Below are 18,597 nucleotides of genomic sequence, written 5' to 3'. Positions count from 1 at the left end.
GCTCTGTTCATGCTTTTAAAGATCACGGGCAAAATAAGCAAGTCCCGTATTCCCCCTGGCCAGCTTCCCCCCCTCCTGCAGCTTGAGCTGTTAAAGGCAGAAGAGTTTCAAGGCACCGAGTCAGTTTTGAGCGTCGAGGAGGTCCCCCCCTCCGCCAGCCCCGCTCCCTTCCCGGCACCCCAGGAGCGGGGCAGGGGACGCAGGACGGGCTCACAGGTCACGAATGCTCCCGCTGGCAACACGACAGGCAACGTCCAACTAAAAGCTGAGCCTAGTTTTGAGGAGAAAACCCCTTCTTTCTGTGTAAACCTGGCCAGAAACCATCACAGGAAGGGGACAAGGTTGTGCCTGAAAGAGGAATTCAGTGGGAGAAGCGGGGTCTGTGCCAGACCTGCCCTCCCACCTCCATGCCAGCGGCTTAAAATGTCGCTTTGGGGGAAAAAGGGAGAGGCAGCCAGTATTTCATGAATGCCAATGCGCCTATTTTCTCCAAAGTCAGTTTTTCCCGTGTTTTCTCTCCCGCCCAGCGTGATGCCTCCAAGTCACCTGGAACTGGTTTTAGCGGAGGGGAAACGGGCGGCTGCATTTCCAGTTCTACGAAACAGCAGCCATCGCGTGCAAAAGCCCGGCCCAGCCTGGCTCCGGCTGTTCCCTAGCACAAAATCCAGGCTCCTCACCGCCCTCCAGCAGTGTGTTTATTTACAGCAGTGTATTTCTTTCTAAAGATCTGGTCTCAGGGGGCAAAATCCCTTCTGTGTATGAAACCAGTACTGACTAGTTCAGACATTGTCTTCCGGAGACTGCAGGCAGCCTGAAACAATAGGGGCATGCGGAGCGTCCCGACACATTTCCATTTTTGGACCGTGACAAATCTGAAACGTAATAGTAACAACTCTAAAAATGGCCCACGTTAATTATCTATTTGGGGATCGTTTTGGTATTCGGCCATCACACACAATCCCCAGCGGCCTCACGTCTTCCTGCATACCAGAAGATTCATTTAACCCCTCAAAATTGGACAAAGCCCCCAGGCTCCCCTTGGAAATTTTCAGACACGACCGCAAGCTGGAATATGGACATCGGCAGCGCAATGAAAATGGGAAGCACGCTGGGGAAGGGCGGCCTAAAAGACCCTGGCATTCAATGTAAAAACAAACTAGGGGCCGATTGCGTTGTTGTGTTTCATGTACAACTCAATCCGAATCTCAATTTCTTTAAAATGCAACCCACGCACTCAAAATACAGCACAGAACCCGGTTTTAGCCCAAATCGCTGGACTACAGACAACCGCTTCCTATTTTTGGGGTTTTGCTGACACCTGGTGTTCTGGAAAAGATGCTGTGACATCCTGCAAGTCCCTTCCCTGGCTTCGGTTGGGCTGGCCGCTCTCTCAGGTCAGACGGATGTGTGTCTGGGAGCTAATCCTGAATTTGGGGAAGAACCTGAGAAACGCAGGTGCGCATCCAGATGTCAGAGGCACTCTTCAACATCTCAAGCCGAGAGAAGTGCTCGTTACGTTACTGCAAACCTCATGGTACAGATGTCGGCTTCCTGACTTCAGGAGTCAGGGGAACCGCAGGGGGAATCTCAGGTCTCATTTATTTTTAAATAGCGCATTTCATTGCAAGGGAAAACGATCCAACGATGTGATCCAAACCCAAGAGATCTCTCTGCAGTGGCTGCTCTACCCAAGGCGGCCATTTAGGGTTAGCACCCGAGACCCAGAAAACAAAACTGACTTCAACAGTCAAGCACTCATCAAAGCGGCATTCTTATTTATTCAGTTAAAGCACATTTCTTCCCCAACAAAAAAGGAGGGAAAGCAATAAGCAAGAAGGCGTGTTTCACACCAGCAAAGGAGGAGATTAAATTATCGCGACACCTGAATGAATTCAAATGCAGGAGTGGGTGGCATCAGGAGACGATACAATGGAGCTGAAGAAAGACCTATTCGACAGTGATATTTTCTGGTTTCCCCCCTGGTACCTGGGCCTGCGGTAACAGCAAAAGGCTCTGGCTATGGATGCTATCGAAGGTGACAAAATGGCCATCACCAAGTGCATTAAAAAGTCCAATCCCAGTACTTTCCCTCTTCATACAGAGTAAAACTCAGCCTCTGTTATTTATCACACATAGTACTTAGTCCAACTAAAATGTTTAAAATGCAGGAAAAAATGAATTTTCAGCTCACAGCCTGGACCGAAGCGGACTGTCACTGCAAACTCTGTCCAACCTCCTGTATTTCCAAAAGAAGTCCTGGGAGACCAGAGCCAGAGAAGAGCCCAGCTGACAAACACGCTCACCTCGAGAGCTGTGAAGAGCTAACGGCACCGAGACACCTTTCGGTACGTGATCACGCTGCCTTTTGTGCCACGCTTCTCCTCTGATGGGCGCTAGGAAGATTTGCATCTGCAAACTAGACCTGAAAATACAGGATGAAAAGTAAAAGCCACATTTGGTGAAGCTTTTCCTAAATTCCACTGGTTGAATCTCAGGTACTTGATTACTTCATTGAATTATGGCCTGATAATTCAATGAAGGAATTATAAGGAATTATAATTCCTGATAAGGAATTTAGCTACCTTTTTTTCTTTGTTGTTGCTTTTCAATCCTTTTCAGAGTACAGTCTCTGCAAAATGTGTCCCACCTCTACGCAACGATGTCAGTACCTCCCAGAGCCTAGTGCTGATCTCTAAATAGGGACAGCGGCTCCCCCGGGAATGACGGGCACCAGCTGCCCACATCCTCTGCCCAAAGGTTTGCTGGACCAGCATTTCCATCTCATTCCGAACGCCTGCGCCCAAATCAGATCAGTTACGTCTCCCCAGGCAAACACCACCATAAACAAAATTCCATAAATAAGTCCAGTACAAGGATTAAATATTTACAGCACAAACACGTAAGGAAAACATTATAACACAAGTTAATAAATAATGAGAAGGACGTGGCTGCACTCCTGCAACTCAAGCTGTCTTTCCACACGTGCAGGGAGCAGCTGTAGTCCACCTCCTCCGCTGAGCAGCAAACTCGGTGATTGGGATCTCCTCCCTCCAGTTCCCGGAGGTCCAACATCCATTGCCCAGCGACACGTAGGCTTTGGGATTCCGGGGATAGTAGAGGCTTGAAGGATCTACCACGTGGTCAACATTTCAAGCTTAACTGACCCCTCGCTTCACCTCAAAGAGATTAGCGCAATCAAGTCTTCCAAAAACTCCACAAAGGTCTAGAAAACCCCACGTGAAAATAGTCAGTACTTCGCATCCTCTCACACGGAATAGTCAGTTTTCTTACAAACTGTTTTATAACCTCAGTACCTTAAAGTTTCTCACTGAAATTTATGGTGATATCAGCCTTTCCATGCTATCACTGTATAAATATTGATCATTTTTGGGCAATGACTTGAATTTTCAGAAGTCCTGAAGTTTCTACTAGGGAACTGAGCTAATTCTGCATGAAAAGGAGCCTGATATGAAGCAAACAAAACCACGTATTACCATTTTTTACTTAAAAATCATAGAGGTACTTCACACAGAGTTATACACAATTTTCAAACAGCCTGTTTGAGTGCATCTGTAACACGGCCAACAGTTTACAATTTCATAAATAATCTTACATCCTCTCCTGGAGGATGTGCATTCTTTTATTGGAACACCCTGTAGGTGTTGTAATCTTGATTAAGGATAATTAAACACTCCACTGCTTTCTGAATGCCTGAGCAGATGCATCTCATCCTCTTGAAGAGAGTTTCAATGTTTTTACACCAAGAACACTGTCTTCTCAGCAGCGATTCTTTACAGTCTTTTGCTTTTCTGTACAATAAAAGCTCACAAGAAACAAAACACCACTAAGTGTTCACACGTGGTTCAGTGCAACAAAGGAAGACCTAATAGTTACAGTTTTTAACTGTAGGAACTTTAATCTCCCGGGTTCATCAGTGCAATTTTTGAGGGCGGTGGGAGACAGAGAGCAATTCCTAGTCAGGCAAGGGCTCTTCTTTGCTAGGAGAAACATAGTCTTGGATCTTGGCTCGTCAACTTCTCAGCGAGGCCCTTGGGCACTGGGTTGTCCCACAGCCTACAATGACAGCAAATGGGTTACTGTAGGACTAGGTGTGGTCAGCGAGGAGGTGGCATGTGGAAGGGGCAGCTTTGGGTTTTCATCAAAGCAGGTCCGACAGTTAGACAGGAGCGAGGTATGGCCATATCTCAGCAACACAGCAGCAACCCAGCAGCTGCCTACCCGCTGAGATGGACTCACTTATCTAGCTTGGGAAGTCCTCAGGCCACTAGGATCTCAGAAAGGGGAGGAAGAACTGAGTTACACTCAAGCAACCTGATTTACGTGAGCCACCCTTCTTCATCTACCTCATTTGGTGGAGTCTGCCCAAAAGCTTCCCATACTGGGCCTCTACCTTGTGAAGCAGAGTGCCCCGAGGAGTCAGAGGGACCGCGCGCTGTGCTGTGCTCACCAATGTGAGCAAGCACACGGGGGCCCCAAGCTCCAGCCGGGACCAGAAACATTCCTCAGTGGTTGCTCTCGGGCTGCTCTCACTACTGGGGAAGGCAGAGCCTGTTTTGGGCCAAAGAGACAGCTCAGGTAGGAGCAGACACTTGGCTGTGGGACCTGTGTTACCAGAAAGTTATCAGAGGTGCTCTCAGAAGAGTGACTTTGCAAATGAGTGAAGGATGAGCGGGTCTCTCCTGCAAGAGGTTTCTAGCGGAGTTTGATACACAGGGTTTGGAGAAGCAGTGACAAAGAGTGGGAAACATCAGGTGTCCAAGTATCTGCAAGATATGGATCCCAGGACAGAGTGGGACAGGGCAGGAACGTATCTCAGAAGTGAAATCGGATGTAATGGGAGAAAGAAAACTTACAGGAAAAAATGCAACAAACTTCCTGATGGGGACATTACAGAACCGGGTCTTCATTTTTACATCATTTAAAGCCAGTAAGCTTTTCAGTCCCTTTTTCCCAGGACTTTCTGAGGGGATGGAGCTGGCCTAGAAAACCCTCAGCTTACTTGGCTTGCGTCTGCGTCCCCTGCAATATCCTATTCCGTGCCAGATAACTGAGGGCAGCAGGCCGGCATGGGTCATGTCTGTCCCAAGACTGGTCACCCCGACTTTCCCTTGCTGAGCCGATACCCAGCCACAGAGCTCCCTGATACCTGCTCACCTTATGAACTGAATTTCCGGGCATCTGGCAAGTTGCTCTGCTAGCTTTGTGGCCCCGCAGGCGCCAATGCGATTTTTCTCCAGACTGTTTTAGAAGCAAAAAGAGAGTTTTAAAATCCAAAACCAAATCAAGAGCAGAAAACAGCGGAATAATCACTGGCTCCTTCTCCTGTCCCAGAAGAGCTACACTTTTGTACAAGCACAGCAATGCCATACAACTTACATCAGCCTCATCTTTATGACCGTGGCCCTATTTATGCAAGAAGCGTGTGTGCACTGCTCCCTACGACCTCCTTCTAGCAACAGGACTTGTAAGCAGATCTCTTGCCCTTGGAACACTCGAACAGATCCCACTGCGAGCTTGGTGCCAAAAAATGCTAGTAACAACTCCTCCTGCCTCAGACACAACCTTCCTGCTTGTACCTGTAAAACAGCCAGGCTCTACTATGTAGTTTCCCTGCTCAAGACAAACAAAACTCAGTTCCTGACCCTGTGACCCACAGACTAATATTTCCATACAGCTGAGCGATGGAAGACACATACCACGTATTCCAAAGGGCCAAGGGGAGGAAAGCTCCATGAACGGGTCTTGAGCAGAAGATGACAGTCTCTCCCATGGAACAGGGCTGGGCTCTGATGCCACCGGGCCAGCACATGAGCCAGCGACATCGACCCCAGCTGCTGGTTGCACTGCAGTTCCAGCACAGGAGCTGCATCTGAGCTTCCTGTGAGCTCCTACGGCCCAACGCCCGCAATTTGGCTGCTCCATCCTGGGGATGGATTGCTTGCCTTGCTGCAGGCCTTCACAAAGGAAGGGTCTCTCAGCACGGCACCTATCTAGACCCTCCCAGACACTGAAGGGAAGGAAAAGCTTGCAGGAAGCAGCTCACCTGAGGTCATTAGGTGATATGAGTCATGTTCTAGAAATACCAGTTTGCCTTCCCTGACTCAAACAGGAGGCCTTCACAGACTAGCTTCTGCTTAGATACCTACACTGCAAACACCTTAAATAAAAAATGCCTCTGTGCTGTGTATCACTCCAGCAAGGCTGGCCCTCGGTGCATGCAGCAAGAATGCTAAGCAAGAATTTGAACTGCAAAAGCCTGTCTGTTGTTCCTAACGTCCATCCCCTTTTTGTGGTTGAAGGCTCAAGGACAGAAAAACAACTCTTCTTCCTGGGGTTGCTCTCAGGGTTGTACTCACTCTAACATCTTCAGCTTTTCCATCCCTGGGAGAGCACCGGCCAATTCTCGGGCTCCTCCGTCACCAAGGGCGTTCCAAGACAGTCTAAGACAGACAAGATATCCCAACTGTGAGTCAGTGGATAAACACGAGGGGAACAACAGCAGTGCTGTGATACAACCCCCTCACAAATTAGCCTGTTTACAAGAGCTTATCGCCCTCTTATCGTGGCAGGTAAACGTTCCCCTGATTTACAAGCTTAATTTTGAGGAGTTTCCTCAGTTTCGCCACATATTTTTATGTATGGTAAGACACCAGGGAGTGTCACCACAGAGCCTGGGGACTGTGGCTATCTCCAGAGTCCTGCAGGCCCAGGGAATGAGATGCGAAAGATGGAAGTGACTGCTCAGCACACAGCTTTACCCCACGACAACTCCCCCTTGTGCTGATGGTTTGAAACTATTGCAGCAGCTAAGGTGCCTCTCCGACCTGCTCTTGAAGCCGCCTTTTGACTCTGAGCTCTTTCAAAGGATAGCTCGCAGGGCTCTTGAAAGGCTGGGGTTTTCACTTTCTGGTGCATTAGCAAGTGAGAAAATTCTTCAGATCCTTTCTTTGACACTGGCTGAACAGCCTGCCCATTTCCCTCTCACCTGGAAAACAGAAACCTAGCACGGCACCATCAGTGCTTCACTACAATACTCAGCTGAATGATCCTGGGGGCACCCCACGGAGCCATTCCTCTACCCAAGTCTGAGGAACTCCAGAATTTCTATGTCATGTGTAGGAGCCAAAAAAAGAAAGGCAGGACAGGATCCAGCTCAAGAACTGGGGCCTTCCAGCAAACAAGTTCACGGCCTATTCTGGGATTTCGTGGGTATCAGCATATTGCTCACCGTGTCACTCAGATTTCCCAATGACAGAACTCACATACGCCTCCACTGACAAGACAAGACCCCTCCTAACACTACTATTAAAGGAGAATCTGCCTATCTGTTAGTGATCCAGGACTAGTAACTCCCCACACGGTTAACTAGTCTTAGTGCCACGCTGCAAGTGACACACCTATGCACTGAATATTGCTTTACTCATCCCATTACTCCACTGGATTATTGCCAGACCTCTCATGGGTCTGACAATAAAATCCTGGCTTTAACCTAATGCCCTGATTCCTAAGAGATCTGTGATCTCCACACAAATACCTTCTGGGGGAGGGAAAGGAAAGTCTGGTGGGTTTATGACCCATGCATCATTTTACCCAAACCATCCACGAGTACTTTGCAGAACTGAGGCACATAAGAGTAGCATGACAATCAAGTGTCACCCAGCTGGCCACAGCAGCGATGACTAGAGAGCCCAGGTCTCGCAGATCTATAGCCTGATAGAGGAGTGATCTCAGCCTAGGAGGTCTGTACCCCGCCAGCACCCCAGGCAGTGTTAGTCTTCATTAAAGCTACAGGTAGCTCAGGATTGACGAGACTGCTGCTGACTCCATGGGATCTTGTGTACTACGATTAAAGTTAAGGTCCCTCTAGTGCAATGGGGCAAATTGCTTTTAAAAAGACTTAAGCTGGAGCAGGTTCCCAGCAGGCTTCTCGCTGAGGTTCTCTTGGGCAGGTGAACACATGTCAGAATGTAGTTAGCCCATCAATGCTGTTTATTGAAAACACGTTAAACATCCACGCATCAGAGCAACCCCTTTTATTCCAGTGTGGAGAGCAAGACTGCAGCCAGTGGTACACCCTGTTCATCTACAGCCTGAATTCACTCTGCTTTGAGCTCTCAATTCAGCCTCTACAATTGCACAGAGAAGCTCCTGCTCTGCTCTGAGAGCCAACTGTGGCCATCTTGTAAAAAAATGGAGGCAAGACTTGGCCCATGGAGAACAAGATGGGGAATTTGTCCTGCCTCACAAAGCAGACACTAAAAGACCAAGGATAATGGGCAGAGTTTGAAGATGAGTGTTTTCCTCCATATTCTGTTCAGCTCTTCACATTCAGCTTCCAATAAGTTGCTAGTTATACCAGGAAATTTTTAGCAGTGAATTTTGTCAATTAGTAAATCACTAGTAAATTTATCACTAAAAAGTACTTAGTGGTAAGTATCAGTAAGTATTTAGCAAGATCAGAAGTGTACTGCGGTTGAAAATAGGAGCAGACATAAAAACAAGAGTGACCTGTGTGTTGAAGGGTCTCCCCATCCATTCCCACACTCACATTATCTCCTCCATGGAAGGGCATTGTCGGAAGCCGTGAGAAAGTGATTTTGAAGCATCATCAGTGATTCCACAGAGTTTCAAGCTGAAACAGCGGGGACAGAAAAAACAGAGGGCACAATGTGCTGGTGTCAGAACTGGTGGGGAATACAGTACCAGCACCAGCACCGTCTGCTGCGCTCCTGCCCTGGCAATGCAAACAAGCCAGCCGCGCTCTGCCCCGGCAGCCTTCAGTGCCCTGGTACTCACTCAATCTTCCGGAGGTGCTCAAAGCGTGGCAGCCCCTCGGACAGGGCATGGATACTTCCTTCCCCAAGGTCATTTTCTGATAAACTGTAAGAGTAATGGAAAAGCTTTGAGTGGCCGCAAAAAAAGCAGGTACAGTCAGAGAAAAGCCACCGCCAAAACGTAACTATGTGAATTAGCACCCAGACAAAGTGAGGACTCTAGACAGCAGGGACAAGCCAGATCGGCTCACGGCAATTCAGCGTCAATTCCCTGCTTGGTAAAATGACAGCCCTGCTCTAACTCGCAACGTAAGTCCATTCAGCATTGAATTGCTTGCAGACAGTAACGTGGGGTTATACCAATGGCTAAGGTGGACAGACCTGCAGCACACCATGTGTTGATGTGAAACTGGAAATAAGAAGTTATACTGGAGTTAATGACTGGTGTGACTTGAGAGGAAAGGACGGTAAGGGAGAGTGGGAAGAAGACATGGCTCTCAAAGACTCAGCAGTAACTGCCTTCCGGCCTTCACCAGGGCCTGCTGCTCTGTTCTCACCTACCAGCAAACACAAGCCATGGCAATACCTCCCCTGCTCCAACATATCTCACACCTAAATTACCAACACCCTAAGTCACCTTGTAATTTAAGAATAGAATAAATAGAATAGAATAGAATAGAATAGAATAGAATAGATTTCAGTTGGAAGGGACCTACAATGATCATCTACTCCAACTGCCTGACCAATTCAGGGCTGACCAAAAGCTAAAGCATGTTGTTAAGGGCATTGTCCAAATAATAAATAAATAAACACATAACAATAATAAAACACATAAAAACCATATAACAATAAATAAACACATAACAAAGAACGGTGGCATCAAGGATGCAGCAGGAAGAGTTAATTCACATCACCTCCATTCTTTCAGCTCCATATTTAGAAATGCTACCACTCCCCACGTTACTGCATACAGTAGCTGGAAGGCACGTGGCTACACAAAGCCTGGCAAACAGCACTGGCAGACAAGGTTTAACATCTGAAGTGATCTAAGCTGCCCTGCAGGCAGTGCGCTGCAGCGACCTTCAGAGAGTGTCTCCTCTCACCCTACGAAAAGTGTCTAGGACGGGTGGAGGGACTGCCCTCTCCGGAGTCACCCCGAGCACGGAAAAAGCCCACGTGACAGCCTCAGGCCCGTGAGCTGAAATGATTCCCACCCGCAGAGTGATACCAGTCCATACGTTTGGCACCATCCCAAGTGCACCTGCCACGGCCTACCTTATCTCTTCTAGCAGCCCACACACCACCAGGGCTCTGGCCAGCTTCATCCCTCCTGCTGGCCCAATGTTATTGTTCTGCAAGCTAACAAAAGAAACATAAGCATTGGAGGATTATTTTAGAATAAAGCTGTAACAAAAGCTCATATTTAACTTGCCAAGAAGGTAACTGCTACATCTTTTGAACCAGCGCCCGGTGCTGGTAATAACCTGGGATCCTTGTAGATTAGTCTTAACGAAGGGGCTCAGAAAACAGGGAGGCAACAGTGGGGGCCAGCAATGTGGCTAGCATGTCGAGTGGCTCCTGCTGCTGCCAGTGACACCTGGGCTACTGACATGCAAGTTCAGTGGATTTGCCTGTGCTCACAACAAAGGAGCACTTTGCAAAAGCAAAGGCTGCATAGTACCACCGGGAGTCTGTCTCCAGCTCTGTGCACATGGGATCGGTTTAAGATGAGTGAGGAATGGCCTTAAGAACAAAGAGCGGATGGCACCTCGTGTCTGCAGATTTCCCAACACCTTTCCAGTGAAGACAAGAACCTACCCAGAGGACTGAACTCTCCCACCACTGGGATTCCTTTCCTAAGATGTCTTTTGACCTTAGACACAGGCTGGAAAACACACCACTAGGCTAACTGAGCTCTTCTAGCTCACCAATTTCTTGCTTTGCTACTGTAAAACAGTATGAGAAAGTCCTACATGTTGGAGCCCTGGAAAGACTCCCATAAAAGGTTTAAAATATAATACCACTGAGTTCAGGGGGAAAAATGACTCAGAGGTGCCTGCACAAAACAGTGAGGGACCACAAAAGGTGCTCATATTTATGCTTACATTACACCAGAACGAGAGGACAGCCAGAGGCATTAGAAGCTAACATATTCAAAACCAATTTTAAGGGTTATTTTACTGAATATACAATGCCTGGTTCATCTCTAAAGTTAACGCTGCAAGAGATTATGCAAGAATAGTTGATGTGACTTGATGCAGCAGAGTAACTGTGGAGGGTTTCTCAATCCTGAGACGCTTAAAATAATGTCTAAACAAGAGACCAGTGCACCACTGCAGTCTATGCCTTTTTCCATGCCTTCTTTCAAACATCCCACGTATTCCCAGGATATCCAGCTTTCCTGGGGCAAAGGCTGACACTTACTGCAGGATCTTGAGGTTGGTCATGTGAGGCAGGCAGAGGGCAAGTTCCACTGCCGTCCTGTCTCCAAAAACATTCCTTGATAGTCTGGAAGCAGCAGAAATGAAATGTTACTTGCAGTGAACTACAGAGTCTCATTCCTCACCTGTGTGTCACCCACAAGTATCTGTGACCCCCATTCCTCGCCCACATGTGCGTGGGACTGTGCTGAAAGAAGCTAATGTCCACGATTCAAAGGAGACTGAGGGTGGGAGGAATGAACAATGACGTTTTGTAATCCTGCAGCAGAAGTTAAACAGGGAACTAAAACCGACTTGCACTTCTCAGGAGCACACTGATCTCCCTTCCTGACTGGGTTGTCCTGAGCTGGAATTACACCAAAATTGCACTTTTTAATATGTGCCCTTAGTCCAGTATGCTGTAATCTGAAGGTTATATGAATAGCTCCAGCATTTTAACAGTAACAGAAATAACTTTTTCTGAATTGTTATTTTTTTATTATTTCATTTCTTTAATACAGCAGGGCCACGTTTGTTCTATAAACTGGTCTGCAATGGAAAGACTGATAGTAAATCTGGCTGAGTAAAGCCTCTATCTGTCATCTTCCCTCCATTTTTGCAGCCATACAGATTAACGCTGATTTCTTAGGCAACGCAGGCACTGCATAGCCCGTATGCCTGTGACACTGCCTGTTAAACCACAGATTCAGTTCTTCCCCACTGAGGCAGTCCGCACGGTTCTTGGGAATCTCTGAGAGACTGCAGTGAACAAGCAATCCCCAAACCTCCCACACCCAGCACCACACATTCCTATCCCATGTAGCTGTGAGTTTTTACCCTGCTCTCATAAGAATCAGTGGTAAAAATGATTTTGGCTTTACTGGCGCCAGATTAGATTTTGTTTCTATGCCTTGATTTTTGCCCAGCTTCCTGAAGGGACACTGGAAATGACACACTTACAGTAACTCCTCGATGCGCTGGCAACAGGCAAGAGCTCCCATCAGCTTTTCCCCTCCAGCAGGACTAGGACTGTTCCCTGAAAGGCTAAAATAAGCACGGAAGACTCTCAGTGACTGAACAAGAACCAGGACGCACCATCTTAACATATTCCACTGTTTGCCTGGCGTGATGGGAGACTTGGGTCACCGCAACAATGGGCTACGCGGGGCTGCAGTGGTGTGTCCAGAGACACAGGTCTCTGGAAAATGGCCTGGGGATTTGTAGTGTGTTTTGGTCAAGTACTGAGTCACTTCTGCCCCTGCAGGTACTGGGGGGAAGGAGCAGTTTTCCCTCTCCCAGACAGAACTGGGAATTTCCTTTTCTTGTTCGAGTCATTTCCAGGTTTGTAATTTCAAAAAATTACAAGGCATACCCCAGAGCTGAGCCTAACAAACAGCCTGGATGCTCTAATTTCTGCTCCCTTGGAGGAGGGACAGTTTGAATCCATGTCTCTCAGAGAGAGCCTTGTCTAGAGACTGTGTCCTTGCTTTGACAAATTCTCCATTTCGCCTCTACTTCCACTAGTAAAAGAAGGCAGTGTAGCAACACTGGGGGCCACCACGCTGAGAACCCCACAGAGCCTGAGGAAAGGTGCTGCGTGGATCCAAGACTTGTATGATTCCCCACAAGCTTGCAGATTTAGCTTCCAGGACACAACCGAGCCAGAGATCTCTCCGTTCAAACAGCTAGCGAAGGCCGGCCAATGCCCACTGCTGTCTCTGGGGGTGACTGCACGAGGACGTGACCGTAACCTTCACTCTCAGAGAGTCTCTGCACTGGCAGAAGGAGTCGCTGCCAGGCCCAGCTGTACATGGGGAGGGACCTTCCATTGGTTTGGTAGATTTTGGTATCAGGTCTTCAATGACATTGAAAATGCTGGAAGGTGGAAGATTGTATAAATGAAGGTGGCACAGAGCTCCCTACACAAGTTTCCCCACCAACTGTGGCCATAACCGAAATCGCTGCAAACAAAACAAAGGGACTCACTCGATTCTTTTCAGGTTTTGCATTTTCAGCAGGACAGCAGCTAGATTCATCACGCCTGGATCTCCAATCTTGTTGTGGCTTAAACTTTAAAGAAGAGAAGAAAGGCTGTGTTGTAAAGGAAAATGCTAAGCGTCAGGCAAAGTATGAGATCTTACTTAATGTCTCTCATCTGCTGGATGACACCTCTGACCTTGGCAGCAGAATCAAAGAGCTGCTTGTCTCAACTATCTCATGAAAGACTAATAGGTGTTAATGAGGCATTAAAAAAAATTGCAAAGAGCAATCAAAATCACTGGATCTTGTTAATGGGTGGGAAATTACTTCAGCCAGAATACCAAGACAGGCAACAGCTGGTTATTATTTTCCAAACTACTACAGTGGAGAATGGACAGAATCTGGCTAGAGAGAGAGGCAGAAAAGCAGAGCAAGCCTGGGGTTGGCTCTAGATTCAGACCTTTCCAGAGCAAGGAAGCGCTGGGTCCAAGGCTCTCCCAGGAGAGAAGGGGGCCTCTGGCCCTGTTCTGGATCCCACGGATTCCAGAAAAGATTTAAATCCAGAGGCTGTTTAATCCATTTTCTACGTGACTGCAGCAGAGTGGGGTTAGACCAAATTCTCCTCTTCTGAACATCAAGCTCTGATTTCCTCTAGCCCCAGGTACCTCATACATGAGCATTTTGCAACCTCCCTGCTTTTGTTACAACATCATGTATAAGCACATCTGCGTCTCTCCAAATGTTGGCACTAGTGGTCACCTCTCTGCTGATGAGAAACTGCAAGAAAGGAGAAACTTACTTGATTTCCTCCAAGTAGTGCATATTCCTCAAGGCTTCTGTGAGTCTGGAGCAGCCATCATTACCAATACTGTTATGGTTCAAGCTGGAAACAACATCCCCAGGAAAATGGACGTTAAGCTAGTGTTATTCAATATCACAAGCTGGGTTAGAGGCAAGCTGCAGTCACATACTTACATAAGCCTTTTCAGAGATGGCATTTCACAAAGTGCCAGCACAAGTTTAGGAATGGCAGCACCGCTGAGTTTCATGTGGCCCAGGCTGAAAGACGAAATAACACAGGAACAACTAACTACCCATGGGTGGTCATGCGAGCACTCAGAGCAGAGGAGAGCAGAACAAGGGTGGAAGACAAGTGGGAGTGTGTTCTAGTCCCCGTGAATAGTTTTCAGTTTTGTTCTCCAATGCAATTCTACTGGATGTGTTTGGATCCTAATAAAATACCAAGAGAATTCCAGATCTCTGGAGCAAGAACCCAGCCCCTCATGGATGACCTTTAAAGGTCCCTTCCAACCCAAACTATTCTATGATCCTATGATTCTATGGAGCAAGCTGCCACTGTGACCACAAGATGGCAAAGCTCTCCCACACGGTCCAGTGGCACTTCGTAACAGAAGGATGCCTTACATGTTGGTGCCTGGAAAAGCCATCTCTGTGTGCAGGCCACCAGATCATCCTCCAGGAGTGAAATGCTGGCTCTGGGATTGCTGCACGGGAAACGCTGCCTCCCAGCTGGGACATGATCCATGCAAAAACCAGCTACCAAAACACTTTATTTCTCCACTGGACGTTCCCTGCCACAGACTACTGATCTCTGTCTCTCTCACTCATTGTTCATTGTGAATAAAAAGGAATTGTTGCTTCTTCCCTTCATCCTCCAGCCATCAGGAAAACTACATCTGTCCACAGTACAGGCAGAAGCGAGGCTGCAGTTTAACTAACGCTCCTGGAAAGACCTGGCAGACTCTGAACAGCTGGTAACAACACACTCACTTGAGCTCTTCAATGGCCTGGCAATTCTGCAAGCCCATGATCAAGTAATCAATTCCAGTCGGCATAATACTGCTAGAGGTCAGCCTGCAAAACAGCAAGGATCAAATAAGAAGGTCAGATCTCAGCACACTGAAAAAGAGGAGTTTATTTCACCGGCAGGCAAGCTGCCCCATCCCAAACCCCAGCCAGCATAGACATCGGGGACCAGTAAGTTTGGAGAGATTTCCACACCTCCTGTGTACAGGACTACGAGGACTAGGTAGTTCAGAGATGTTCACATAACGTACATGTAATCAAACAGCACAGTCTCTGCCTGGGCCAACCAACCCCCAGCATTTCACTGGGCAGAGGTGCCCTTTATAAGCCTACCGCTCACTTACAGGCAGTTGAAGAGGGCTGTGAAAAGGACTGAATGCTATTCATACCAGAAGAAGCTCTTTTACACAGTAGGGTGGTATAAACTTACCTACAATGTAAACAAGAGCCAAGGTCTCAGTCTCAAATTGCTTTCACTTCAAAAAAGGGGAAGAGGAAAAAACCTCAAGACACCCACATGGTGCCCCTATAACCACCTTTAGCATGAACTGCAGAGAGCTGTTGAGTTTGCAACCTAGACACGGCTCAGGAGAGATCACAGAGCTCATGGCCATATTCCAGACAAAAAGTGTTTCAGAGAGGATCAGGGTGAGGCACAGGTTGAGCAAACGATAAAGATGTGGAAGGGACCACAGCTGGGGACATACCCAAACTTCTTCAGCTCTGGAAGAGGTAGCAAAATCTTGACTAGCATTTCTGCTTCATCATTGTGGAGCTCAACATGAGACCATCTGCAAGAACAGAACAACAGATCTGGGGCTATGTCCACTGATGGCAAAAGGTCTGTACCAAGCCCACAGCTAAAGCACACCGGTGCTGGGACACTGAAGTGTCACGTCATTGATACCTCACAAGGTCCCATGGGAGCTCCCAGTCACGATAAAAGAGTACAGGTTATCTGGGCACAGGGGAGAGATTTAGATGCCTTCAAAGGATACCCCAGGAAGCCACTAGGTCTATGGGTCTTTTCTATTTTCCATCCAAACACTCTAAGTAGTGGACCCAGAGGGCAGGAACTGGGACCTTTGCACTGGCCTCTCCCCTGCCCTGCTGCGTGCTCTCCTGCACACACAAGGACAAGCTACTCCCTTCCCCAAAAAATCCTCTACAACGCCTGGCAACTCACCTCAATTCCTGAAGCTGAGCACATTTTTCACGAACCCTTTGGTAGAAGCAAGCATGCTTGATTTCTGGCTTGTACAGATTCAATCTGCAGGACACAAACGCGCAACGCAACTGTCAGTGATGATCAGCCGACACCCACTGCAGCGTCTGGTGCCCCTTAGGGCCAGGCTTAGGAACAGATCAGAGCTTTGCAAGTGCCCTCCCTGGGCTCTCCTGCTACGTCTCACCTACACCACAGTCCAGTCTAGAGAAACACAGCCCTTCCCCAACTGCACAAGAAGACAGCTGCCTTCTTCTTCAGCTACACAAAGGGAAAAAGACACTAATGCTGTTCTCTCTCTACACATTCATGCAGAAGCCAGCATGTCTTAAGAGTCTTCAAAGTGCTCATGTCTCCTGAGTGCTCCTGGTCCTGCAGGGAAGGTAGGTAGATTTTTTTACCTCGTGCAGGTCCAGTATGGGCCTGAAGGAGGGTGGCCCGAAAGACACATGCACATGAATAAGGTTCCTTCTGCACGTGTGGCACAGAGGCACTCTGAGACTGAACCCACAGAGACCAGAGCCTCAGACATTCTGAAGGTATTTTTCATCCCGTGGTGAGTTTCAGAACAAGCAGAAAATAAGGACAAATAGTCATTTTCTCACCTGTTAACGACTGATTCCACCTTCTCCAGGCAGTGTGGGAACCTTACGCCTAATTGGAAGAGGGTTTTATCTTTACATATCCTGGAAAGGTAGAGATTCGAGAACATCATAAGCCTGTGAATGCTTGAGGGAGGGCAAATGTTATTTTCCAGAAGAAAAATCAGGAGGACTGGATGGCACAGGACTATGCTGGTGCATGAATGCTAACCACCCATCTCTGAAGAGGTTTGCAATATTTAAACTAGTTCCAAAGCCAGCCTAATCTGGGCACTCTTTCTCCCAAGGGAGACCAGGAACATGGTCCCCTTTCCACTGCACCTACTAAGGTGTGTGACCACAAATCTTCTAAGCACTTCTACCCGCCAGACATTTGGGTCAAACTTGCTTCAAGTTGGCTAATGGCTTACAAATGCACTGGAGACAAAGAATAAAGAACAGAAGAGCAAGTTGAAATGCTGGCTTCAATCCCATTTCCTTAAAAGTATCAGGCTAAAAGAAAATATCTAAAAGATACCAGAACTTGAGGTGTTACTTACGTGATCTCAGTAATGTTTCCACAGGCCTGGACAGCCAGCTCAAGAAGGTTTGTGACACTTTCTTTACATACCCATGGCTCTTCTATGCTGCAAAGCAGAATATAGGCAGCTCTGCTTTATTCACATGCACGGATCCATCTCTGCCTCTGTCAGCTGAGTGCTCAGCACTCTAATATACACGGAAAGGCTGCTTTGCTCGTCAGAGTAATGTCTACATAGGAAACAGGGTGCAAACTGGGAACAGAGAAGCAGCCCAGCGCCCCTGCAGAGGAGGACACAAACATCAGCTTCCCTCCTGCCTGCCTACCACTGACAGCAACGAGAGGGAGCCTGGCCCTCGTGCTCTAATGCAACACCTTTTGGGAGAAGTGAAGAATTTGTTACCCAGGTGAACTGCGGGATGCTGTGGCGAGACCTCTGGCGAGGACACAGTAGGAACGTGTTCACCAGAATTAGCCACCTTCTTTGTAAAGCAGGTAGAGGTCTACAGAGACAGCACAGTTTATGGCCACAGCTTTACATGATGCTTAGTAGGAATCAAGGAGATAAAGTCAAAATACCAATGACTTAGAGTCACCCATGGGAATTTCTCAGGCCAACACTACCTATCTTTGGAAGAAGCACAGTTCACTTTTGTTTTTGATGAAAGGAGATCTTAGATGATCAGACCAGCCTCAGATCAGTATCTAAAACAGCACAGCGACACAGTACCTCATTTTCAGAAGACCCAGGTTTTTCCTCAGTGAATGCAAAAGTCTTTCTGCAGCTTGGACTGTCACGTTGTTATTTGAGGATCTAGAACCAAAGGTCATTGTAATGAACAGCTTACAAACGAGCCCACCCAAATGGGTCCAAGCAGCCATTAACTCACATGTACTCTGTCAGACCCGTGCACTTTTCCAGGAGCAAGCACAACTTTTCCAAGTGCTCTGGCTGAAAGTTGCACTCTGCAAGTCTGAAAGGATGAGAAAGAGAACGGTCTTAGTTCATAGAATCATAGAATCATAGAATCATTTAGGTTGGAAAAGACCCTCAAAATCATCAAGTCCAGCCATTAACCTAGCACTGCCGAGTCCACCGCTAAACCATGGCCCTAAGCACCACATCTACACATCTTTTAAATACCCCCAGGGATGGTGACTCAACCACTTCCCCGGGGAAGCCTGTTCCAATGCTTGACAGGCCTTTTGGTAAAGAAATTTTTCCTCA

The 18,597-nt window shown here is 47.6% G+C and overlaps 1 protein-coding gene across 1 annotated transcript in view; it reads right to left on the bottom strand.

Moving 5' to 3' along the window:
- Nucleotides 1-1,771: 1,771 nt before the first annotated feature.
- Nucleotides 1,772-18,597, bottom strand: part of NLRC5 (NLR family CARD domain containing 5) — a 63,060-nt gene continuing 46,234 nt past the window's right edge. The window contains exons 31-48 of the mRNA XM_009290747.2: nucleotides 18,260-18,343; nucleotides 18,100-18,183; nucleotides 17,389-17,475; nucleotides 16,853-16,933; nucleotides 16,209-16,292; nucleotides 15,730-15,813; nucleotides 14,987-15,070; nucleotides 14,171-14,254; nucleotides 13,995-14,078; nucleotides 13,202-13,285; nucleotides 12,176-12,259; nucleotides 11,220-11,303; nucleotides 10,071-10,154; nucleotides 8,818-8,901; nucleotides 8,570-8,653; nucleotides 6,378-6,461; nucleotides 5,176-5,259; nucleotides 1,772-4,074 (exon numbers count right to left, since the gene is read on the bottom strand). Coding sequence (XP_009289022.1) covers nucleotides 3,999-4,074; nucleotides 5,176-5,259; nucleotides 6,378-6,461; nucleotides 8,570-8,653; nucleotides 8,818-8,901; nucleotides 10,071-10,154; nucleotides 11,220-11,303; nucleotides 12,176-12,259; nucleotides 13,202-13,285; nucleotides 13,995-14,078; nucleotides 14,171-14,254; nucleotides 14,987-15,070; nucleotides 15,730-15,813; nucleotides 16,209-16,292; nucleotides 16,853-16,933; nucleotides 17,389-17,475; nucleotides 18,100-18,183; nucleotides 18,260-18,343 — 1,504 coding nt within the window. The 3' untranslated portion in view covers nucleotides 1,772-3,998. The remainder of the gene's footprint in view (nucleotides 4,075-5,175; nucleotides 5,260-6,377; nucleotides 6,462-8,569; nucleotides 8,654-8,817; nucleotides 8,902-10,070; nucleotides 10,155-11,219; nucleotides 11,304-12,175; nucleotides 12,260-13,201; nucleotides 13,286-13,994; nucleotides 14,079-14,170; nucleotides 14,255-14,986; nucleotides 15,071-15,729; nucleotides 15,814-16,208; nucleotides 16,293-16,852; nucleotides 16,934-17,388; nucleotides 17,476-18,099; nucleotides 18,184-18,259; nucleotides 18,344-18,597) is intronic.

The sequence above is a fragment of the Aptenodytes forsteri genome, unplaced genomic scaffold (genome assembly GCF_000699145.1).
Source record: "Aptenodytes forsteri isolate BGI_AS27 unplaced genomic scaffold, ASM69914v1 Scaffold14, whole genome shotgun sequence".
Classification (NCBI taxonomy): Eukaryota; Metazoa; Chordata; class Aves; order Sphenisciformes; family Spheniscidae; genus Aptenodytes; species Aptenodytes forsteri.
The sequence above is the reverse complement of the archived record's forward strand: the minus strand, read 5'-3'. Positions and strand labels throughout refer to the sequence as shown.